This window comes from Nyctibius grandis, chromosome 5 (assembly GCF_013368605.1).
Source record: "Nyctibius grandis isolate bNycGra1 chromosome 5, bNycGra1.pri, whole genome shotgun sequence".
Lineage (NCBI taxonomy): Eukaryota > Metazoa > Chordata > Aves > Nyctibiiformes > Nyctibiidae > Nyctibius > Nyctibius grandis.
Genome location: NC_090662.1, coordinates 82,843,503 through 82,864,955, shown reverse-complemented (window position 1 = coordinate 82,864,955; position 21,453 = coordinate 82,843,503). Strand labels below are relative to the sequence as shown.

The window sequence follows — 21,453 nt, the reverse complement described above, 5'->3', positions numbered from 1 at the left end:
TAATGTCCTCCTGGATGTCCATCAACAAGTCTCTTGCAATGGAGCTCAACAGAAATACATAGGAAGATGGGAAGATGTTTGATGGAGGGCCTGGTCCTACTAACATGGATACAAATCTACTCACGCGCACAGTGCCAGTAAGTGTGATTCTGCACAGATATTAGAAAACTGCCCCTGTCTCCTCAACTGAGAACAGATTTTGACAGTGATATCAGATGCTCTTTTCTGTTCTCTCGTCCCCTGATCTCAGTTTTAACACACTCATGAAGGACAAAATGCCAGCATTCTTGTGCTGCCTTTGGAACAGTAAGATCTGAGCATCAGCGGAATGGTTTAGACCTGTGTGCTAGTAAATGCTGTTTTGCTTTTCCTTTGTAGCTGGCTGCTTATGTTTTGAAGGGGCAGAAATGGACAATTGTCTGGGTTTTTTTGAGCAATACCTCTGCATCTTTTCCTCGGCTTCATTTAGTAATAACCAGCTGATTATCTGCAGGTAACAAAGTACTGGTTGAGAATTTTAACTCACTTTTTGAATAGATAAATTCAGACACCATTAGATGACTGAAGTTTTACAAGGGTATCAGACTATCCTTTGAAGCTGAAAGCTTTTTGCAGCCCAGAGTTGTTCCTCTAAATCTCTGGTCCGTTTGAAACAGTTTGACCTCTGTGTCTCATTTCTTTGCAGTAATAAAACCCTCTAATAAATAGAGAGAAAAATGACTGAAATAGGTAAATACAGAAAAATTATGGAAGGAGAAAGCTAATGAACTCAATTGCAATCACTATGCCAGTATTGCCTTAACTTAAAAGTATTGATTAAATAACTGAATATTTACATCTTGTACTGGAACCGCTGAAGGCAAATGATGCATTGCAAAGCAAACAGAAGCTGACCTTTGCACGTTTTCCCATCAGGCTGCAGGGTAAATCCAACTGGGCAACTGCATCGTACCCCTGTCGCGGTATCCTTGCAAGTCCGATCACAGCCTCCATTATTGACAGCACATGTTTCTGCAGAATGAAAGAGAAAGAGAGAGAGAGAGAGAGGGAGAAAGGGAGTGTAATGAAATGTTCTGGGGGAGGGGAGAGGCACCGACTCTTTGGGGCAATATTACAACATTATGAAAGCAATCTAAGTTTAAGCAAGCCAATTGAAGCAAGCTCTCAAGGTCATCAGGGCCCATGTACTGGTTTTGACTGGTAAATCATTTCCACAAGTCATTATTTCTTTCTCCCCCCAAACTAGTGTTTTTATTTATTATATTTAGTTAGTGCTTTTGAACTGTCTTAGACAATAGGATGGGTTATTACATATGAAACAAGTTTAAAAAGAAAAAAAAGTGATTGCCTTTAAAAGCAGAACCAAACATTCAGTCTGTTTCGTATCAGTCAATGTCTAGCCAAGGCTTTTTAAGGTTCATTTTTTAAATGATGTTGTAGGCATAATGAACTTTAAAAAGCAGTAGAAAGCAAAGCAGAGTGCTAGACTTGGAACTGAGAATTTAAAATCCTTAGTTAAGAAAGAGTTAATGGAAAATGAACTACATATATCACTTTGACAAGAATCTACATGCCCAATCTGTTCTTACTGAACTACAAGGAAAAGGCATCTGGGTTTTGTCCACTTAAAGCTTTTTTGCAAATTGAAAGGAGTTTGGAGTGGGTGGGAGGGCATAATTGAGGTCACTGAACCCATTCCAAGCTGTGTCATTGAAATTTCCCAGTGCTTGTAGTATGTAGAAGGGTGGCTGGGCAAACACAGGCAAGAGAAAGCTGCAATACTTCTGAGCTTTCACAACAGTGGGCAATGACTATTAGGTACCACTACATTAAAAAAAAATCTTCAACTTCATTACAGAAAAAGCAAAAACCCCTCCCTCATTGCCATTATTTTCTGTTACTCGTGTGTGCACATGCGCACACCGTACACATACATACGCACACATACCCACACACACATCCATAAAATAGATAAAAGGCAAGTGAAATGATTAACTTTGCTTTGATCCAGAGAATAGAGTGGATGTAAGGATGCCAATTTAGCATGTCAGTTTGAACTGTGCATTTATCTGAAAAGTATTTACTTCAGTGAGCAAGTCCTTTTAACGGTATCTTTTTCAGTTGCTCTGGCTTTGATTAAATTAAAATACCCCCCTGCTCCCCAAGACTGCCATTATTCTACTCAGCTCACCTCGTTCTGGCTTTCCCTAAAGAGGCTTTGTCATTACCTACTCAGATTTACAGACTCCTATTGCTGAATATTCACAGTTTGTGTCACAATTGTACCCTGTGGACAGGGTCTGACAATAAGCTATAGGATATGCTAATTGGGATTGCCTTAGAACAGTACATTGATCAAAAATTATTTACACAGAACAGAAAAGGCTTTATCTTTCAATTGGCTAGTACCAAAAGATTTTTATTTTAAAGTAGCCTCTGCTAATGCCCTCAAGGTGAACTTAGACCGGCCCTTCGGGGGGACTTCACTGCTTCAAAATAAGAGAAAAAAAGGGTAACTGTTTTTTTTTTCTTTTGCATTGGCACAGACCTCTACATCAGTTGTGGAATAACCTGCTGGCACTTATGAACAAACTGAAAGCACGGGGTTGGGGCACACATGCATTAACAGCATGGGACAGAACTCTGCTGTTCATATACATTCACACATGCTCTACTAGATAAAATTTAAATTTTTTATGCCATGTGTGCTACGTGATAACATCATGTAGAAAAAGCAATCAGTATACAAATGGATTTGCATATAACTGCCAGCCAGCACAGCTAACAAATGGATTGACATGTTTTCTGGAACATCTTTCTGAAAATGGAGCTGAGTCTGCAACTCCTTATTTTCAGACGGCGTTCTTGCTCACCTTAGGTATGACTTGCAGGACCTGAACCTAACTCTTTAAGTAATATGGTTCTGATTTTCATTTACTCCCCTGGGAAGGACTATTTTATAGACCTAGAGGCTGACACTGCTGCTTGAAGAATTCTTCTGTAAATGACAATGCTGGCATTTCCATTTGTATATGAACGTGTGTGTGTGTGTCCTCATAGGCCAACATATCAAATGTTTTTATGTTTCAGAGAAGGGAAAAGTTTTCAGATCATTTAAAACTTTTTTACCTGGGTACAGTTTAATGGTAGGATGATTTGCCAGGAGTAAAGAGTTAAGGTTAAAAAACAGTAAAAGTGCTGAAGATGTACGTTTGGCATGGCACTGCAAAGAGCAGTAAATCTTACGTTAGCAGATTAAATATGGCATATGAAGAGTCCTTTATTGCAGTTCATCAACACGAGATGAACATAAGCAGTAATATTTCTGCTTTCTGGATGACATCCAGTGAAAATGAATAGACACAACAATTTTTTCTTCCCATGGCATGGATGACTGGATCTATAGGGTAAAGGTCATTCAGTGAACAAGAGTTATTTCTATGTATAAATAGAGGGAATCAAGCCAGCTTTTTTTTATTTTCACAGAGATTTAGTAAAACAAACCAAAAAGGATAAATACCCTTCAACTTCCCTGGTGACTCTGACTTCAGTACACGATGAACTCTAACAGAATGAAGATCCAAGTGAACAAGAGGACATCTGACAGTACCTCTAACATTTTGGATAATCGGACAGATGTATTGATGAAATTCCTTAAACTCAAGGTCGTGAGAAAACATTGGTAAAAGAAAGCGAACACGAACAGCAGAATGTGGGAAAGAGGTATTATGAGCTACATCAAGTAAGAATAGCTGAGGTCTATATACAACGTGAACCGAAGCGCGTTACCATGTGTGTTTCTGGCAGAAATGACTTCAACTCATTCTTCACCTCACCACTGTCAAACTTTGGTACACATTTGAAATGCAAATACAAGTTTTAGCTCTCAAATAAAGAGCAGAAGCACATTACTTATTTCCAAGCTATCGCATTGGATATACGTATGTGGAAGGGAAAGAATGGATGTTCAAATTTTGGATCAGATCTTCATGGTGATATTGATCCTACAGACCATTTTCCACCGTTTTTTTTTTCTCTGTAAAAGGCAACATCAGCACATTTATTACTCTTTTTGTTTGTTTGTTTCAGACTTCTTGACACGTTTCTGATGTTTTTTGTTCTGATGAGGGAGCAGAAAAAGAAGTGGAAGATGCAATTAAAGCAGTGATAAAGCTCATCATTTGAAACTGTTAGACTTTACTGTGAATTTAAAGTGACATTTGCAGCCCCACTTACATCCTTATTGAATTCCCACCAGAAAACTCAGACAGAAATAGGGATCTAAAGAAAAGGACATCTATTTACATCAAGCAGTCGAGGACAGCTCACATTGTGTTTTTGCACTGTAAACTCCTAATCCTGGAACAATCTCTCATGTATCTGCTCCCTGGATCTATAGACAAGAAGTAACCAAAATCTTTACCAACATGCTGTACCTATGGCTTACTGAGTTAGGATATTTATTGTTTTAACACTAGTCCATTGCACTATGGGATATGCACTGCTTCTAGATATTAAAATATCCTATTAAAAAGCACAAGCTTGAGCTGTCAGTCCTTCAGCACTGGATCAGGGATGTTGACTAAGTGACCAGCTGAAGTTATATGAGTATTCAGTCCTTCAATACATCACTTCAGCGTCTGCAAGGGTTTAGCGGTGAAAGATCAGTTCTCCAGGTTCTAGTTCTGAAGTATTTGAACTAAAGCAGAATCTCTACCAGGTGGCGATAAAGCCTGGCCACTTTCTTAAAAAGAAGACTGACACCAGACAGGATTTATTTGGCTTTGAATGCTCTTAAATGCCTGAAACTGATTACCAGAGGGTTGGAACATCTCTCTTACAAGGAATGGCTGAGACAGCTGGGTCTGTTTAGCCTGGAGAAGAGAAGACTGAGGGGGGATTTTCTCAATGCTTACAAATACCTTAGGGGTACCTGTCACGAGGATGGGGCCAGACTCTTCTCAGTGGCGGCCAGCAACAGGACAAGTCGCAATGGGCACAAACTGAAACATGGGAAGTTCCATCTGAATATGAAGAAAAACTTCTTTGAGGGTGACAGAGCACTGGAACAGGCTGCCCAGAGAGGTTGTGGAGTTTCCTTCTCTGGAGATTTCAAAACCCACCTGGAAGCAACCCCGTGCAACCTGCTCTAGGTGAACCTGCTTTAGCAGGGGGTTGGACTAGATGATCTCGAGAGATCCCTTTCAACCCTAACCATTCTGTGATTCTGTGATATGGTTTGGGAACATTTCTGAAAACCTAAATTTCAGCTTTTATGAACTAGGTAAACATAATCATTCAAAATGTAAGCTTCTATTCAAATCTGGTTTTTGGAAGTGGCCAATTATTTCATAAAGCCATTGAAAAACTGCCGTGAAGACGTGTCTCCAAAATCTGCCTCTAATTTTTGTGACTTCATTTTATCTCCATGATCAAAAGAACATGATGTGATTTTAAGGGTATTGCTCAAAATCAGGTGAATATTGGAATCTTTATTATTCACTTTGGCGGCCTGGGTCAATTTGAACCAAGATCCAAAACAATGTTTTAGGAACTGAGATATGGTGCAAAGCAGAACAAACTTATATAGGTCTATGGGACTAGAAGGGATAAATCTGAAGATCATACAGTAATATATGTTTTAGTGAGATCACTCTCTATAATCTTTGATAAGTCATGAGGACAGGGTAGGGTTCCTAATGACTGGACAAGGTAAACATAAAGAAAGACAAGAGGGGGGATCTGGGGAAATACTGACTAGCCAGCCTCGCATCAGACCCCTGTAAGTTTACGGAGCAAAACGTCCTGGAAGCCATTTGCAAGCACATGAAGACAAGAAGATGACTGGGAATGGCCAGCACTGACTTACTGAGGGCACATCATGCCTGATTAACCCGATTGCCTTCTACAATGATATGACTTACAATGTGGACAAGGGGAGAGCTGTGGATGTCTTTCACCTTAAGTTTAGCAAGTGCTTTGACGTGGTCTTCCATAGTATCCTTATGGCCACAGTGCTGAGAGACAGACTGGATAAGTGGATAATACAAGGAATGGAAAACTGGCTGGACAGCTGGACTCAAAAGGATTCGATCACTGGTACAAAGTCCAACTGGCAGTCTGTCACTAGAGCTATCCCTCAGGCTTAGCTAATGACATTAGGGCCAATACTGCCTAATGTCTCTACCAGCAACCTAGGCTATGGGATGGACGGCATTTTCTGCAAATTTGTGGATGATACCAAACTGGGGGAGTGGTAAATACACCACAGAGCCTGGCTGCTATTCAGAGAGGCCTTAAGAGGTTGGAAAAAATGTCCTGAAGGGAACATTGTGAGCTTCAATGAAGGCAAACTCAACTGCTGAATATGGTATGGAATAATCCCATACAACAGAACAGGCTTAGAATTGACTGTCTAGAAAGCAGTTCTGAAGAAAAACCTGGGGTCCCCTGTGGACAAGTTCATTCAAGTCAGCAGTGTTTCCTTAAGGCAAAGAAGGCCAACAACATCCTGGCTTGTATTAGTATGAGCACAAGCAGAAGATCAAGAGGGAGAAGGGAAGTACCATAAACACAGCAAGGAACATGTCAAATTCAAGGCCACAGTTCATGTCTACTCAGTATCCTATTCAAGCTCAAGATCTCTTTAGAATCTGATACATTCATATTGCTGATACATATTGCCGATACATATCTGATACGTCTAGTATCAGCAATGATACTAAATTAGGAGGAGCTGTGGAGTCCCTCCTGGGTAGAGAGGCGTTACAGAGAGATCTGGGCAACCACCAACCATATGGAAATTAACAAGAGCAAGTGCCAGATTCTGCACCGGGGATGGGGTAATCCTGGTTATATGTACAAACTGGGGGATGAGAAGCTGGAGAGCAGCCCTGTGGAAAGAGATCTGGGGGTTTGGATTGATGGCAAGTTGAATTTGAGTCAATTGTATGCCCTGGCAGCCAAAAGGGTCAACCGTGGCCTGGGGTGCATCAAGCACAGCATAGCTAGCCAGTCAAGGGAGATGATTGTTCCACTCTACACTGCACTGGTGTGGCCCCACCTCAAATACTGTGTGCAGTTTTGGGTGCCTCAATATAAGAAGGACATCAAACTGTTAAGAGTGTGTCCAGAGGAGAACGACTAAGATGGTGAAAGACCTTGAGGGCAAGACTTATGAGAAGTGGCTGAGGTCACTGGGCTTGTTCAGCTTGGAGAAGAGAAGGCTGAGGGGTGACCCCTTCGCAGTCCGCAACTTCCTCAAGGGGGAGTAGCGGAGGCGGGGTGCTGGTCTCCTCTCTCTGGTGATCAGCGATGGGACAAGAGGAAATGGAATGAGCTGCGTCAGAGGAAGGTCAGATTGGACATTAGGAAAAGGTTCTTCACTGAGAGGGTGGTCGGTCACTGGAACAGACTCCCCAGGGAAGTGGTCATGGCACCAAGCCTGTCAGAGTTCAAGGAGTGTCTGGATGATGCTCTTGGTCATATGGTCTAGTTTTAGGTACTCCTGCGAGGAGCAGGGAGTTGGACTTGATGATCCTTACGGATCCCTTCCAAATTGAGATATTCTATGATTCTACAATATTTCCAATAGGAAATGCTCATGTTCGGAAAGTTGGACCATAAGCTGCTATGTCACACTTGGCAAATTACTTGTGCTGGAGCTCACAAGAAATTTCATGATATACTAGTCTCCTCACATAAAATAGATGCAGTGCTTCCTACACTCATGAGATCTTTTGAAATTCATTGGCACACATGCTCTGTAAATATAAAATATCATTGTTTTTATTGCTACCAATAGTACCAAAATTAAAAGCAAGACTTGACACTCCCCAATCTTAATTTACTTTTTGCCCTGATAGTATTTATTCCTCTGTAAATGTAGCTTTTTACAGGGATAAGAGAATTTCATCTTTTCTATCCACTCTTAAATTCCTTTAGATTAGCATAATATGCAACAGGATTAATATGAAAAAGCATTATATAACAGACAGGTTGGTGTCTCTGTTTTGTCTTAACAAAGGTCACTCATTTTGGATTGGCTCTAATTATGTTCTACTTAAAAAATTAATCCCATAAACTCTGGAATGTGTGCATATACCTGCACCTATATGCAAAACTCTGCTTTCCCAGTCTCAGTCAACCTGGTAAACCATTTGATATACTGTTCAGTGGGATAAAAATTTGCTTAAGACAACATAAATATTCAAATTATTCTCTTAAAAGACAAAAAGATTTAAAAAACCTAAAGATGCTCTACATGGGTATAAGGAATGAAATGGACAAGTGACAAAGTGATCAATCGTATTTTTTAAGAAGATCTAAACCAAAATAAGCTTATTTGGGTGGTAGGCAAGAAGGTAATTTCAGAGGAGGCAAGCACCCTCTTTGCACTGTAAAGGTGTAATCCTGCCCATCATATAAGAAGGGTGAGAAAGGTGGCAGTCACAAAGAGCCCTCGGGAAAAGATATTGAATATAACTTTAGCTTGTGCTATTCCTATCTAAAAGCACAAATGCCATTTTGCAGTCATTGTGCCATTATGCATGCCACTGAGATACCAGTCACTGTAGTGTATTTCTACTGTGTTGACCTGTGCTGCTGTACCCTGAGCAAGACAGAAGACAGACAAGTGCTGTGTGGATCTTTGCATGAAGGAGGATGATCTTAATTTCATGTTATGCCCAGAATGTATAAAAAGTACAGAAATATTGCACTAGTGATCAGTGTCACTTCCTTTTGATCAACACGCGGTTCTACCATGAAGAGCCTTTCAGCCACAAGGTATAAAAGCAAAACCAAGCCATCTAGCATCAAGGTGTTTCCTTTGGAGATACGGAGAAGTGATTCACTGATCTTTTCTGTTACCCAGCATGGCAATCTGCAGTCAACAGGATCCAGAAGTCCTATTTGTTTTCCAGCTCTTCATCATGACTGGAAAGAGCAGAGAACAACTGTAACTGAAAGAACTGTTTTCAGTAACGTGCATATAAACATGCAAAGAAGCCTTAACAGAAGACCAGAAGTGGCCAGCTGCAGTGAAAACAAATGAAATCATTTATAGCCTCGAGAGAAAATGGAGAGGGAAGCCACTAGTCATCACCTATATTGAAGGAAGTCTTGCAGCAGCTGCTATCTTGGTCATCTATCTCTTAGGAAAAGCATGAGAGGGACAGTCAATGGCACCTTCTTCCACAGAAAAAGTTGTTCTTGGAAGAAATGAAATGAAAAAATTCTGTATAGCTAATGATTGCCATCTCCTCTGAATCAGAGAGGAAGGTTAGACTGACCTCCTGTCTTAAGGCCTTGTGCAGAGGAAAAGGACTTTTTGCAGCAAAGGTAGGTAATAAAAGATTAGGTTTGGTCACATCTGTAGATTTATCTTAAATGATTAATTGTCATCACCTGTCATGATTCTTTGCATTACTGTAGCATTTTAGAGCCCTCATAAGGACCAACACCAGGACTCCATTGTGCCAGCTACTATTAAGTTACAGTTATGAAACAGTGATGATGATAAGTTATTAGAGCAGTTCTATGGGAGGGTCAGATGCTGCTCAGCTGAGTGGTACTGGCTCCCTCATCTTAAAGAATGTTGAACTCATTCATTTTAATACAAAAAAAGTATCTGGAATCAAATTAGCCCATAACTTGTATCTCATCTCCTCTCACATCCGAAAACACTCTTTGCTCAGTCTGGCTCAAAGGTAGCCTGTGCCAACATCTCATGTTTCCTTCAGGTTGGTATCACAGCACAATCTCCACCAAACACAGCTCTTTCTGAATTCCAGGTATACTGGGTTTTTGCATAGTATGCTCTTCTTCTTAACATTTATGTTATATAGGATAATCTTACAGAAATAATTTTACCACTAGTGGTATCACTGCTGTATGCAGGTGAACTGCATGACCATGCCTAACAACAAAAACTATCTAATTGGACTAAAAAACCCCTCAAAATCCCACTCAAATTCTGACCAAAGCCACACAAATTCTGAAAGCCTGAAACTTGGAAGAGATTAAAACTTAACTCAGGAAAGGCAATTTAAAAAAAAAAAATTCTGTTGATTATACAGATGAGCTTGCCTTTAAGTAAGAGCGAATATGCAGTATGAATAAGAATGCAATGAGACAGAGAACACATGGTAAGACTGCTGCTGCGATCCATAAAAGAATTTTACTGCAAGCAGCAGTACATGCAGTATATGGCATGACATCAGGGTACAAGGAGGGACCCAATGGACAACAAGCACAATGAGAAACTAAACACACAACTAAAATATTTGAATTTTCAGTTAAGTGAGAACTATGTTATTCTCATGGAAATTATGCTCTGTGATGCTGAAAGGATAGAGAAAGAGCATTCAGAAGAGTATAATAAAAGAAACAAATAGCTGTGAATAGATGAAGGAGAAACTGAAAGAGCTTCATATTCAGGGAATGAAAAAGGTGAGACAGAAAGGGTAACTTGCAGGATGTGGAATTCTTCACTCCGTTATGCTTGTCTCCTCATTTCCTTGCAATTTCATGATTGGTAGAATTTTATTTGCATGAAAATAGGATGAGAATTCTGCACTGCCACATACGGAATGTGTGAAGAAACGTCTAGGTGAATCTTGCACTGAATCATGAATCCCGCAGCTCTCATTTCAGAAAAGTTCAATTCCTCTTCAGGGAACATTACATATTTAGGGAATGTCACTTGACAGATTGGATCAGGTGTTTTATAAGCACCGGATGAGTCCAGTCCGATCCCTTAAAAACAGCACTATTAGTTGTGATTGTGGCGCTTTTTCTAAATAGAGAAGCTGCATTTAAGAAAAACTGAAATACTCCGAACATTGCTAAGGAGCATTATCTCCTGACCTTGGACAAATCCTTTCATTTAAAATGGAAAAGCAAAACAATGGAAGGTATTGGTATGAATTCTGATAAGGTCAGAGTCTTTATCATCAGCAAAGAAATGAAAAAAAGGGACTTTTACAGGAAATAGCACACCATTCACAAACTCAATGAATAAAAGTGACAATAACTTAAGATGAAAGAATCTGCCCTTGGGAGAGATAGAATGCATGAATGACCACAGGGATTCCTTCCCCCTGTTTTCTATGATTTCATATAGCAAGGCAGAACTGACAGAAAGAGTTAAAGTGAGGTCTTGGTTTCACAGTTAGTAACTGGGTTAGAGATCCTCCTGGCAATACGCCTGTCAATAATATGTTTTAAATGCTTAATTGATTAAAGGACAAAAAGATTCAGATGGATACAGAGCAGCACACTTGGCTTTCTAACAGTGAGCATTTCTAAGTCAGATAAAAGACAGAGAAATAAAGACATATTTTAAGTAATTTGAAAGAGTCCTAGGAAGCAGTACAACAAAGCTAGGAACAGAAGTACATACTGAAAAGGTGCTCCTAGCTTAAAGTGACCCTCGGTAGGCTGTAACTACAATAGAAGTTAATTGCTTTGGAAGAACACTTGAAAACAAACACTAGCTTGTCCATCTCCCTGATCTTCAAGACAGAACACTGGGAGTAGGATCACCTAGAAACTCTCATTCCATTTTGAAAGAGAACCAAAAATGAAGACTGCAGAATCCATTTTTAATTCACATTCGAATAAAACAACCTAAGACTTTTGGAAATTTTCTAATGGAAAATCAGAGCTCCTAACACTCTTTATTCCAATGGCTTGGTAGTGAGGGCATTACATGCCATGTTAGAAACACAGGTCCCATTTTCTATTCTTTTATGTTTATTGAAACTGAAAAATCCCAAGCCCTTATCAGGCTATCAGTTATCAACACTGGTCCCAAGGATAGAGCACCTTCATGAGGCAGTAATGAGTTAAGTCTATCCTTACACCCTTGAACATGGGTGGCAAATCACCATGAAAGGGTCTTCAGTATAATTTTCTCACATTTCGAATGAATGTTCTAACGAGACTACTGTGTACATTCTGTCTCCCCCTTTCTGAAGATCATTCCAGGCAAAAGCACTGTGAAAACCTGAGTCTTCCCACAAAACTTACTTTCAAGAAAAAACAAAGGCTTTTGCCAGAAAACTCTCATCAGATTAAAGGATTTTTTAGGTAAAGAAGGCATGGCTTCAGTAAGTTCTACAGTTCTATAGCTCCTTCCTGAGCTGCAAAGGAGCTAAATATGGCTCCACTACAGAGACCTGAAATCCAGAAAATCGTGGATTTCCATATGAGCTACACAACCATTGTGTGTTTTATATAGTAACTCAAGACAGAGGTTTGACTTTGGAGAAATTATTCCCAGTGAACAGCCAGAGGAGAGATCTTTGAATGACTGAAAGAATGACCAAGGAAGGTTTGCATATTGATATGACGTTATTTTCCACATGGCAGGAGAAAATCACTTTAATTATGAGACTCTGGTAATTCTAGTTAACTTTGTGGATTCCATTTTCCTGTAATCAAGAAAGAGCTGTATGTCTCTGCTGCAAAGAAAACAGCGATTCAAAGAGATTAAGTCTTGAAATTCCTAACAAACAAAACACCAGACTGGAGGCAAAAGCTTGGGTCAGGTAGGCACAATGTCCACAAGAACAGTTACTCTATGATTCAAAAAAACATAAGCCGTAACACCCCCTTGCTGTTCTAGCAAGCTTGTCGTCTTCAGTAGAAAAGACTATAACCCTCAAATTTGCAATGTGTCATACGGAGAGGCAGTAAGTAAAAAGAAGACTACATACTAGAGAAATTAGAAGGTTTTTATCTGTTATTCACATGCATGTTCATACAGGGCATAGATCCTTACAAGACCTGAGATTTTTTAGCCTTAATACCACACAGTCCCATACCACCAGTTCTTCTCAGCTCTGGAATCCCAAGAATTTCCATCTGGACTAGGAGAAAGAAGGGAAGAAGGGTGGCTGACCATAGGAATGTGCCTATGGACAATGCATCTCAAGTAAGTGACTTTGTTTATCCCCATGATTATCAATATGGAGTTCACACACTGGGTGTGTGCACTCTGTAGTCCCTATTTAATGGAAGCTACCTGAAGGAGGATCTTGATTCATCAGAAACAAGGAATGCAGAGGACTGATCTGCTAAGAGCTGCATAATGGCCTGAAACCCTCTGTGTGGGGCAACTGCAGAGCAAGGATAGTGCTTCAGATGGCTTTTCTGCCTTCAACTCCTGGGGACTATGTTCAGCTCATAGCTGATGGTTCTGCCTCTGCCCATTAGCAATCGGGCCTGACACAATCTGCTACCTGCAGCGATAATCTGGGATGGAAACAGCTATAACTAGGTACCTTCCTGCCACTGAGGCAATCAGGTTGAGGGGTGCTCCTAAAGGATCTGCTCCCAGTCAAATAAAAGTCAAAGCATGCTTGATGTCCAGAGTGAACAGGATAGCCTAATCCTTAGATAATTGTGGTTTAGGAAAAAATACCATATGGTTGATTATTAAGCTCAGATGACTCAAGATATATAAAGCTGGATACCACTTTAGGTTCAAATGGGTAAATCTGACATAAGAAGTATCAGCTATAAAGTTGTAAATCTCTCTGACTGATATATTTGATGTAACAGATGATAAAATGTTTGCCTTTGCTGCAAAGGCAGTAAGTCATGACCATAAGCTCAAATTGCATTTTTTTTTAAGCTCATTAAAATCCATTGTAGGTACCAGGCTAAAAATCTTATGAAATCAAAATAGCTTTGGCCAGGACAGGATAAACACAGTTATATTGGCTGATGTTTCTAGGTACCTTCAAGAGGCACAAGACTGGATGAAAGACCTGACCAGCACCCAGGGAAAGGAGTACTGGCATGTTGCGAAAGAGGCCGAAGCAGGACCTGTACTTGTGATCATCTACTAGTCTGCGCTGGTTCTGGCTATCTGCTGCAATGTTTGAGATCCTTGGAGCTGAACTGATAGTGGAAGTATGCTTTCCAGAGCAAGCCCTCGTTAAGGCAAAAAAAAGAGATGATTCTGTCCCATAAAACATGCAGTGGCATTCTCTCCCATAATCCATGGGAGAAATGCCCAAATTGCAATTTCCACAGCTCACATCTCGAGTGATTGCTGTGGAGAGGAAATGGTCTCAGTGGATGGCACACTTAGCTCTCCAGGCAGGTAGCTGGGTGCTCATTATAAATGGCTAGAAGACTACTAAACATGGAAGGGGAGCAATCTGCAGAAGTCAAATGACTCTTGCTGCAACAAGGGAAAATACAGAACTAGTGAAAAATACTACTGTAATTGTTGGTTATGGGCCATGAATATAGACAGACCAAAGCCCTGCCTGTAAGCCACCCTTAGGAAATCAGGGGTGGAATGTAATACAGGTACACATATAATATATCCCAGCCTGGCAAAGCTGGTCCTTGGTGTGATTTTCCAAATGACTTGAAGTGCTTCCTACGCTACAGAAACAATCTAGGCAGAGGTAAACTTTAGCAGTAACAAAGTCCAGGACAGTTTCAATGCACTTTACGGTTTATACAACCACTTCAATTGACAGTAAAATAATTTGTAGGGATCTCGGGAGCCAGCTTCAAGGGAAGGGAAGAGAACTACATTCCTGTATCTGTGGTGGGCTGCAAATAGCCTTATTGATGACCCAAGAAGTCAGTGTATAATGGCAAAACCTTAAGCTGCCCTGACATACAATGAGTTGAACAGATCTTGTGAAGGAGAGAATTTCAGTGTAGAGTCTGTGTTTCTGAAGACACTTGTAGTGATGGTATTACTACCATTTGCACCATTATCCTGGCCTTAAACATGCAAGGGAAATTACTGTGCTTCCTTAACTTCAAGATGGGCTCAATGTTCTGTTGCCCTTTGCTATACTGAAAAGAACTTTGTAAAATTCTCTTCTTGAGACAAGAAGGGACCAACTTTATATCTTCTGGGGCGAGAGGAAGAACATTTGATTGCCGAAGTGAATTCTTACAACAGTGATCTCTGGAAAGAAAGGAAAAGGTGGATTGAAGGTAAAGGAGAGAAACGTAGCCTTTGTAGTTGTTCTGAAGTCACTTGAGTTCAAGCCCAGATGAACCTGATCCATTTGACTACTAAAGAGTACAGAGAGGGAAATGAAACATGGTGAGAAATGGGTCAGGCCCACCTCTTCAAAAAGTGCTGATCAGAGGATAAGATCTAAGAAACACCCTGGACAGAACATCACTGTTGTGTTGCCTAAAGCACCTTAAGGATTCATGCAGTCTAGTAAGGCCTGTGATGATGACAATGTAGTAAGTGACGGCACTTTTACGGGCAATTTAAAAAATAAATCATAAAATTTCTTGGTTCTAAGAGTTGACGTGAAGAGTAGCCAAAGAGCAAAGCATTATCTTTGATTAGGAGATGAGGACTTCTTGAGTCTTAAGACCAGACAGTTCTGCAGTTCCGGTTCCTCAAAGAGGAAGTTTTCAGCTGCCTGTCACATCTTTGTAAGCAGTTGACTTATTTGTAATGATGCAGCCCAATGGCATAACTGATGCTATAAAATCTATTTTTGTGTCCACAGTATCAAGTTCTATGTAAAAGAAAGCTTCAGGATATCAACAGCCAATTGCTCTATAAAAACCCTGTAGCCTTTTCCAGCGAAAGACAGTGCCCAAGAAGAGAGTAACACTAAGCCAGTGAGACCTGATAATTTACAACATATAATTATAAAGCACTAGACTACCTGATGACTCATTTTTACAGTTGTAGACTGTGGGGCCACTGGACTTATGAATTCTATCCAGGGCTGCAATAGCAAAAAGAGATTTGGAAACTGGATACATGAATAAAAGCAACTTCCATTGCTGAAGATGTGGCACTGGACAAAATATTTTGAGACTATGTGTATTAGTAGGATTGAGTGGAAATTTGGTACTTCTAAAATTGTGTGCCCACACTAGAATGGCTTTCATCCAGGCAGGCAGGGCATGATATACTGTGCTTCAAACTGATGCTGGATTTAGACTGAACAATATGTGAAATGCATTAGCACACTCCTCTAATTGGGTAGGGCAGTCTCATGCCGTGATGCTACGACAGGAAAAACAGTCCTGGCAAACAGGTTCTCAAGGAAAAGAAGGTAAAGGAAAGTAGGGAGGTCTCTGTGACTGCTCCTAAAAAATATACTCAATGTATTTTCAGAAAAAATTGTGTTGTACTATACAAAACAGAGACTTGAACATAATTTTGAGAGCTGAAGGCAGTGCTCAGCTAACTGCAAGATAAACTATACCAGATGTTGAAGAAGACCTGAAGACATTGGTTGTGCCCTACTGATTTATAGTAAGTGCAAGGTGTTCTGTAACAAGATGGATGTAAATGTACCTTACAGATAATGGTAAGGCTCTGGTTTTAAGTGCTTGGACGTGTGCGCTTCTGAAGGATGAATGTGCACTTCCCTTCCTAATCTACAGAACATACATGGCTCAATGTCCAGTTTATAGCACCCACCACAGAACTCTGGCAGATGGCAGAACCTCACCAGAAGCCCACCTGGAGTACAGTTAAGGCTGCACCCCTTTCCACTCTACAATGGCAATGGCCCAGGGGGAAGTGAAGAAAATGTAAATGAGCTGTATGAACAGCAATATGGTGCAACCTTCACTGATCAGTGAAAAGTTGTTCAGTGCCATCTCTTTAATGAGAGCACTTTTTACTCTGAATCCAAGTGTTTTTCTCTGAACAGGGGAGATAAAGGACAGCTGGAAGCCCTTGGGGCTTTTCCAAACATTATGAAAAATTTGGATGAAAATTCCTAGGAATCACTGAATGGCTCTAAAGGAAGGTTTCTTGTAGATCATCAGAGAAGACTGGTTTCTTGTCTGCCCCATAAGATCTAGATAAAAATGCATCTAACAGGAAGGAAAGAAGTGTATTTATCTACTTTTCTCTATTTAAGATTTAGCCACAAGTCACAGGACCACACCATGACTAGGACACAGACCCCTGTAAGAGTCAGTTGCAGCTACAGAGGCAGCCAGTCTTGCTGTAGCAAAATGAGTGGCGTAGGCAGCCATGTCTGACAGCAGTCCTGTTCTCCTAAAGTAATCTTATGCAAGCTTATTCTTAGCCTTGGCTGATATTAAGGGTTATAAAGATCATAGTCATTTTAATAGCATGCAGCAAATGACAGGGGACTAGAAATTATCGTCTCAGGGCTTGCAAGTGAAAGCATCTTTCATCAGACTGCTAAAATTACATGAAGTCATCTACTTTTCCTACTCTCCCAAGACTGCCTGCAGGAGGGTCAAAAATCACAGTCCATTTACAAAAGCTGGTAACAAAGTTTCCTGAGGATCCTTCCAGTACTTTCTAAAACAGCTGTTTAGGAAGCATCTGAAGACACATCATATTTCATGGAAAGGTCACTACACTTTTGAAATGTAGTAAGACTCCACTCAAAAAATAAATTGTGGATTTTCTGAGCATCAGAAATCAGTAGAAATAAACAAGTAGAAAAGCCCCTAGGTAATAAGCCACTCAGTCAGATCTCACTTACTAATTAAATTTCTTTTCAGGTCTAGTTAATGTTTTTCTAAGGAATCAGTTGTTCAAACACAGCATGTCCAGAAACTCTCAGCTCTTGGCCGATACCTGCTAATACAGGAGGTACTGAAGATTTAAACAATGTATTTTGCAAACTGGATTTTTAACTCTCTCCCTAAACCTATTTCTAGATTCTATGTTCAGTTTGGAACTTGCAGACCTGGTGCAACTAAGCAGCTTGTTGCTAATTGCAACTTTTTAATTCTCTTTGCCTGGACTTCTATAAACAGTGTGAGCTCATTTTCAGGTTGGATAACTAGTTTTATCAGAGGGTGAGGCAGCAATGCAGTGCTCTATGCTGCTCAGTCCCTCTAAATCATATTGTACATACTGTTAGTGGCTGGGCAAACTCACCAATTAGACCTAGAAGATTGGATTTTCCAGTGGTCTAGAGGCCCTTTGCACATTGTTTTTCCTGACTTCCCGTGAGACTATGGGTCTTACTGAAATTACAGCTAAAAGTGTTAATAGCATCTTTAGAAAGGAAGATGAGATGCTTCATAGCTTTTGTTAGCTTAAATTAATTTAAACAGTGCATTATTCAACAATAAATTGGTATGGGTCACTTGCTAGGTCTGAAAACTAATTGCAAATTAACAATCATAGATAACGTAAATATACAGAATATATGCCCAGATTTTCACACGAGGGAAAATATTTTACCTCAATATTATCATCTAATACCATTTCAGAGTTGTAACACCAGGCCATTTCCCACACAGTGGTTGTATGCTGGCCTACGGTTAAGCAGATGATTTGTGATGAGTGACAAGATACAAATGAAAACGAAATTTTATAAATATTGTCACCTACTGCAACTATTACCCAGCAATCAGCTAAATATTCAAAGTGAGGCTTCTGGTCTCCTAGAGGTGGTCCTTCTAGATAGGTGTGGATGCTTACAGCTTGCCAAGGGCTAGCAGGACAGAGTCTGCAACAGACTTAATGGTTTTAAGAAATGAAATAGTGACCAGTAGGGAAGAGAGCAGAATCCTGTCCTGCCAGAATCTCTTCTGGGGGAGAAGAACTCCTGTCTTGTAAACAGTTCATTGGGTACATCTCACCAATGCTCACTATGTTTGAAACCTAGTGGAATTAATTATATGTGGTGAGTAGGGCATCAGAATGGAAAATACAGAGTAATAAACCACCTGAAAACCTCCAAACCGCCAGCATCATTCAGCAGTCCGTCCTACCCTGTGCTCTTTGTCACACGAAAAGAGTCTGGCAGAGGTCCAGCCACTCTAGCCTTTCTGTTCCCAAAAGGTCATTCTCGCTAACGGCCATAAACGTAACATGAAGAAGACAAGGACACGGGTGCTCAATGGGTTAACTGAGAACAGACGCTAAATAAAATTATCCTCATTGTTCAATGCACTTCCTCATCCCTTCCACTCTCAGGCTCCAACAACACAGAGAAACAAGCCATGCTTCAGTCTTGAAAGAAGAACATAAGGAAGCTCACTAGTCACTAGGGAAAGATCTTTCAGTGGTTACTAACATAGCTGCACAAAGGAAATAAATGAATTTCCAGTCATAATATTTACATTTCAATCAAAAGTACTGCAAATTTTAAGTAGGCAAATACAGTTGTTCATTTAACACCACATATGTCATAGAACATTGTTTTATATCATCATCATCATCCACTTCTAAGTCAATAGGCAGGTCTGCAACATGAGATTTTTCAGGAATCCTACAGCAACACATACACACACACACAAATCACATGTAAGAAGTAGCTTGCGTAAGGTAAGTAAGGTTAATAGCAAAAGCTTCTTTCTATGCAGAAGAAATTGAACATTAAAGCTGCAGCATTAGGAAAAAAAGTTTAAAAACAAGAAATGAAGTAGTACAACAGATGAGAACTTAACAAAATTGGTGACCTGTCCACACAGATGAAGTCAGGTTAAAAAACAACAAACCAAACCAAAACCAAAGGGACCAAATGAGACCAAAAGAGAACCTCCCCCCCACACACATACAGACAAAAGTGAGAGCACAACAAAGGAAGTGGAAGAAAAGTGTTACCCATAAGTAGCCGCCGTTTCACCCGCTTGTCCACATCAGCTACTGACGTGGCATTGTACTCAGAACTCTCAATTGCAGCCTCATCCTTCTCTAAAACACAAGTAAGGGACAAACATGGAGCAGTTGGTTAATCACAAGCCCAATTTTCCGCTGCCTAAGACAGTTTCTTGGCATGGCACAGCCAAAGCCAAGAAGCAAGGCATGAAAGCACTAATCCCCGTTAGAGAGTTAATTCCCTTTGAGAGCCCAGGAAAAAATTAAAGGCTGTTTGGGGAAAGGAGGAATAAAGAGGGGGAGGAGGAAGAATGGTGAACTACGAAGTAATTAACCACATACAGGAAGCTGGATTCCTACTGGAGAACAAGACAGCTAACATGAGTGCCCCAGAGAGGTGTTAATGATGAAAACTAAAATTCAAGGATGCTAGGTAAACAAACTACCACAGACAAACTGTAAAGTGATTCAGGCTAATGGTGGCACCAGGATCTGAAGGTGGCAGGCAGAAGACTGAGACACAGAGAGAGAGCTAGAAGAGTCCGGTGATGGATGGGCACGGATGCACCATAGTCTCATACACATTGACACATTGTGAGGAGAAACCAAACAGCAGCATGCAAATTAAACAAAACCAACAAAAATAAACAAACAACAAACCAAACAAACACAAAAAAAGATCAATTTGGGCAGTGCTGGTTGCCTGCTTGTCTATGAAACACTACTAGCTAAACATTCAATGCTAGGAAAGATGTTGCAAGAACAGGATTTAGTAATTTTGTAAGCATGCAGTGAGCAAGATGACGTCAGCAAAGGTCATTTTACGAGGTAGTCTCTGATATCTTACATGTAAGAGTTTCATACAGCAGAATGAGGACTTTAGTTTGGTTATGCTTCATTAGAAATACACAGAAACAGTCACAAGTATGGGAAGAGATGATCAGTAAGTGAAATAAAAATAAAGATTTCTGATATAGGAGAGCAATGGAGAAGCAGCAGCTGGGTAAATAAAATGATTTATACAGAGAGGGAAATGCTTATTAGGAAAACAAAAAACAAAATGCAAGTGGGGACTTTCACATGCAGCAAACATAAAAAAATAAAATAAAAGGATAAGTCAAGCAAACGAAGACAAAATATGTTAGACAAAGGGTCAACAAGTATTTATCTGGCATTGCAGAAGTTTGCATTCTTGCAGTGATGCCTGGAATATATACACCACTGAAGACAGCAAACACTGGAATCGCTGAAGTGAGGAGGAGGAGGAGGCTGGCAGGTTTTGTTTGTGGCAACACTACATGGTTGAGTGGTAACAAGAAGTTATTTTGTTTTGTTTTTAACAAGTTCTAGATGGGATCAGGCTGCAATAGAGGCTTTTGTTTGAGTTTTTTTAAATTTTGCTCTGTAAATAATTAATGAACGTCAGTTATCAGACAAGACAGGCAATCAGGAACCATCACCAGAAAGCAGGAATAAAAATGTAAAAATAAATTAAAAAATTTAAAAGTATTCTAAGAGAAAGAACTACTTAGAGGGAAGAAAATCAGCATAGGCAGTAATATGTGACTTACATCACAAGACCAAGGAACGTAACATGGAGTTGTATGTATTACATCACAAAAAATGGAAAAAAAAGTAAAAAACAAGTGCAGTGTACACAGCTTTTAAAATCATTTTTACATGCTGGACAAAATAAAACAATCCGAGGATATCAGTGAACCCTAAGAAATAGAAGATCAATTATCCATTCAATAAAACCTACTCTCAAGGTCCTCGCTCTTGCAAATCCTCTGCATCTGGAACTGCCACAGGCTTCAGGGAGGGTTATTTAAACAGAGGGACTGTACGACGGAGCCCTCTGTGTTAATCAAAAGTACTAGCTGAGAGATCCC

The 21,453-nt window shown here is 40.1% G+C and overlaps 1 protein-coding gene across 1 annotated transcript in view; it reads right to left on the bottom strand.

Moving 5' to 3' along the window:
- SCUBE1 (signal peptide, CUB domain and EGF like domain containing 1) overlaps nt 1–21,453 on the bottom strand; it is a 220,210-nt gene that overhangs the window by 73,855 nt on the left and 124,902 nt on the right. The window contains exons 7-8 of the mRNA XM_068401065.1: nt 19,568–19,657; nt 895–1,011 (exon numbers count right to left, since the gene is read on the bottom strand). Of these exons, the coding sequence (XP_068257166.1) occupies nt 895–1,011; nt 19,568–19,657 (207 nt within the window). The remainder of the gene's footprint in view (nt 1–894; nt 1,012–19,567; nt 19,658–21,453) is intronic.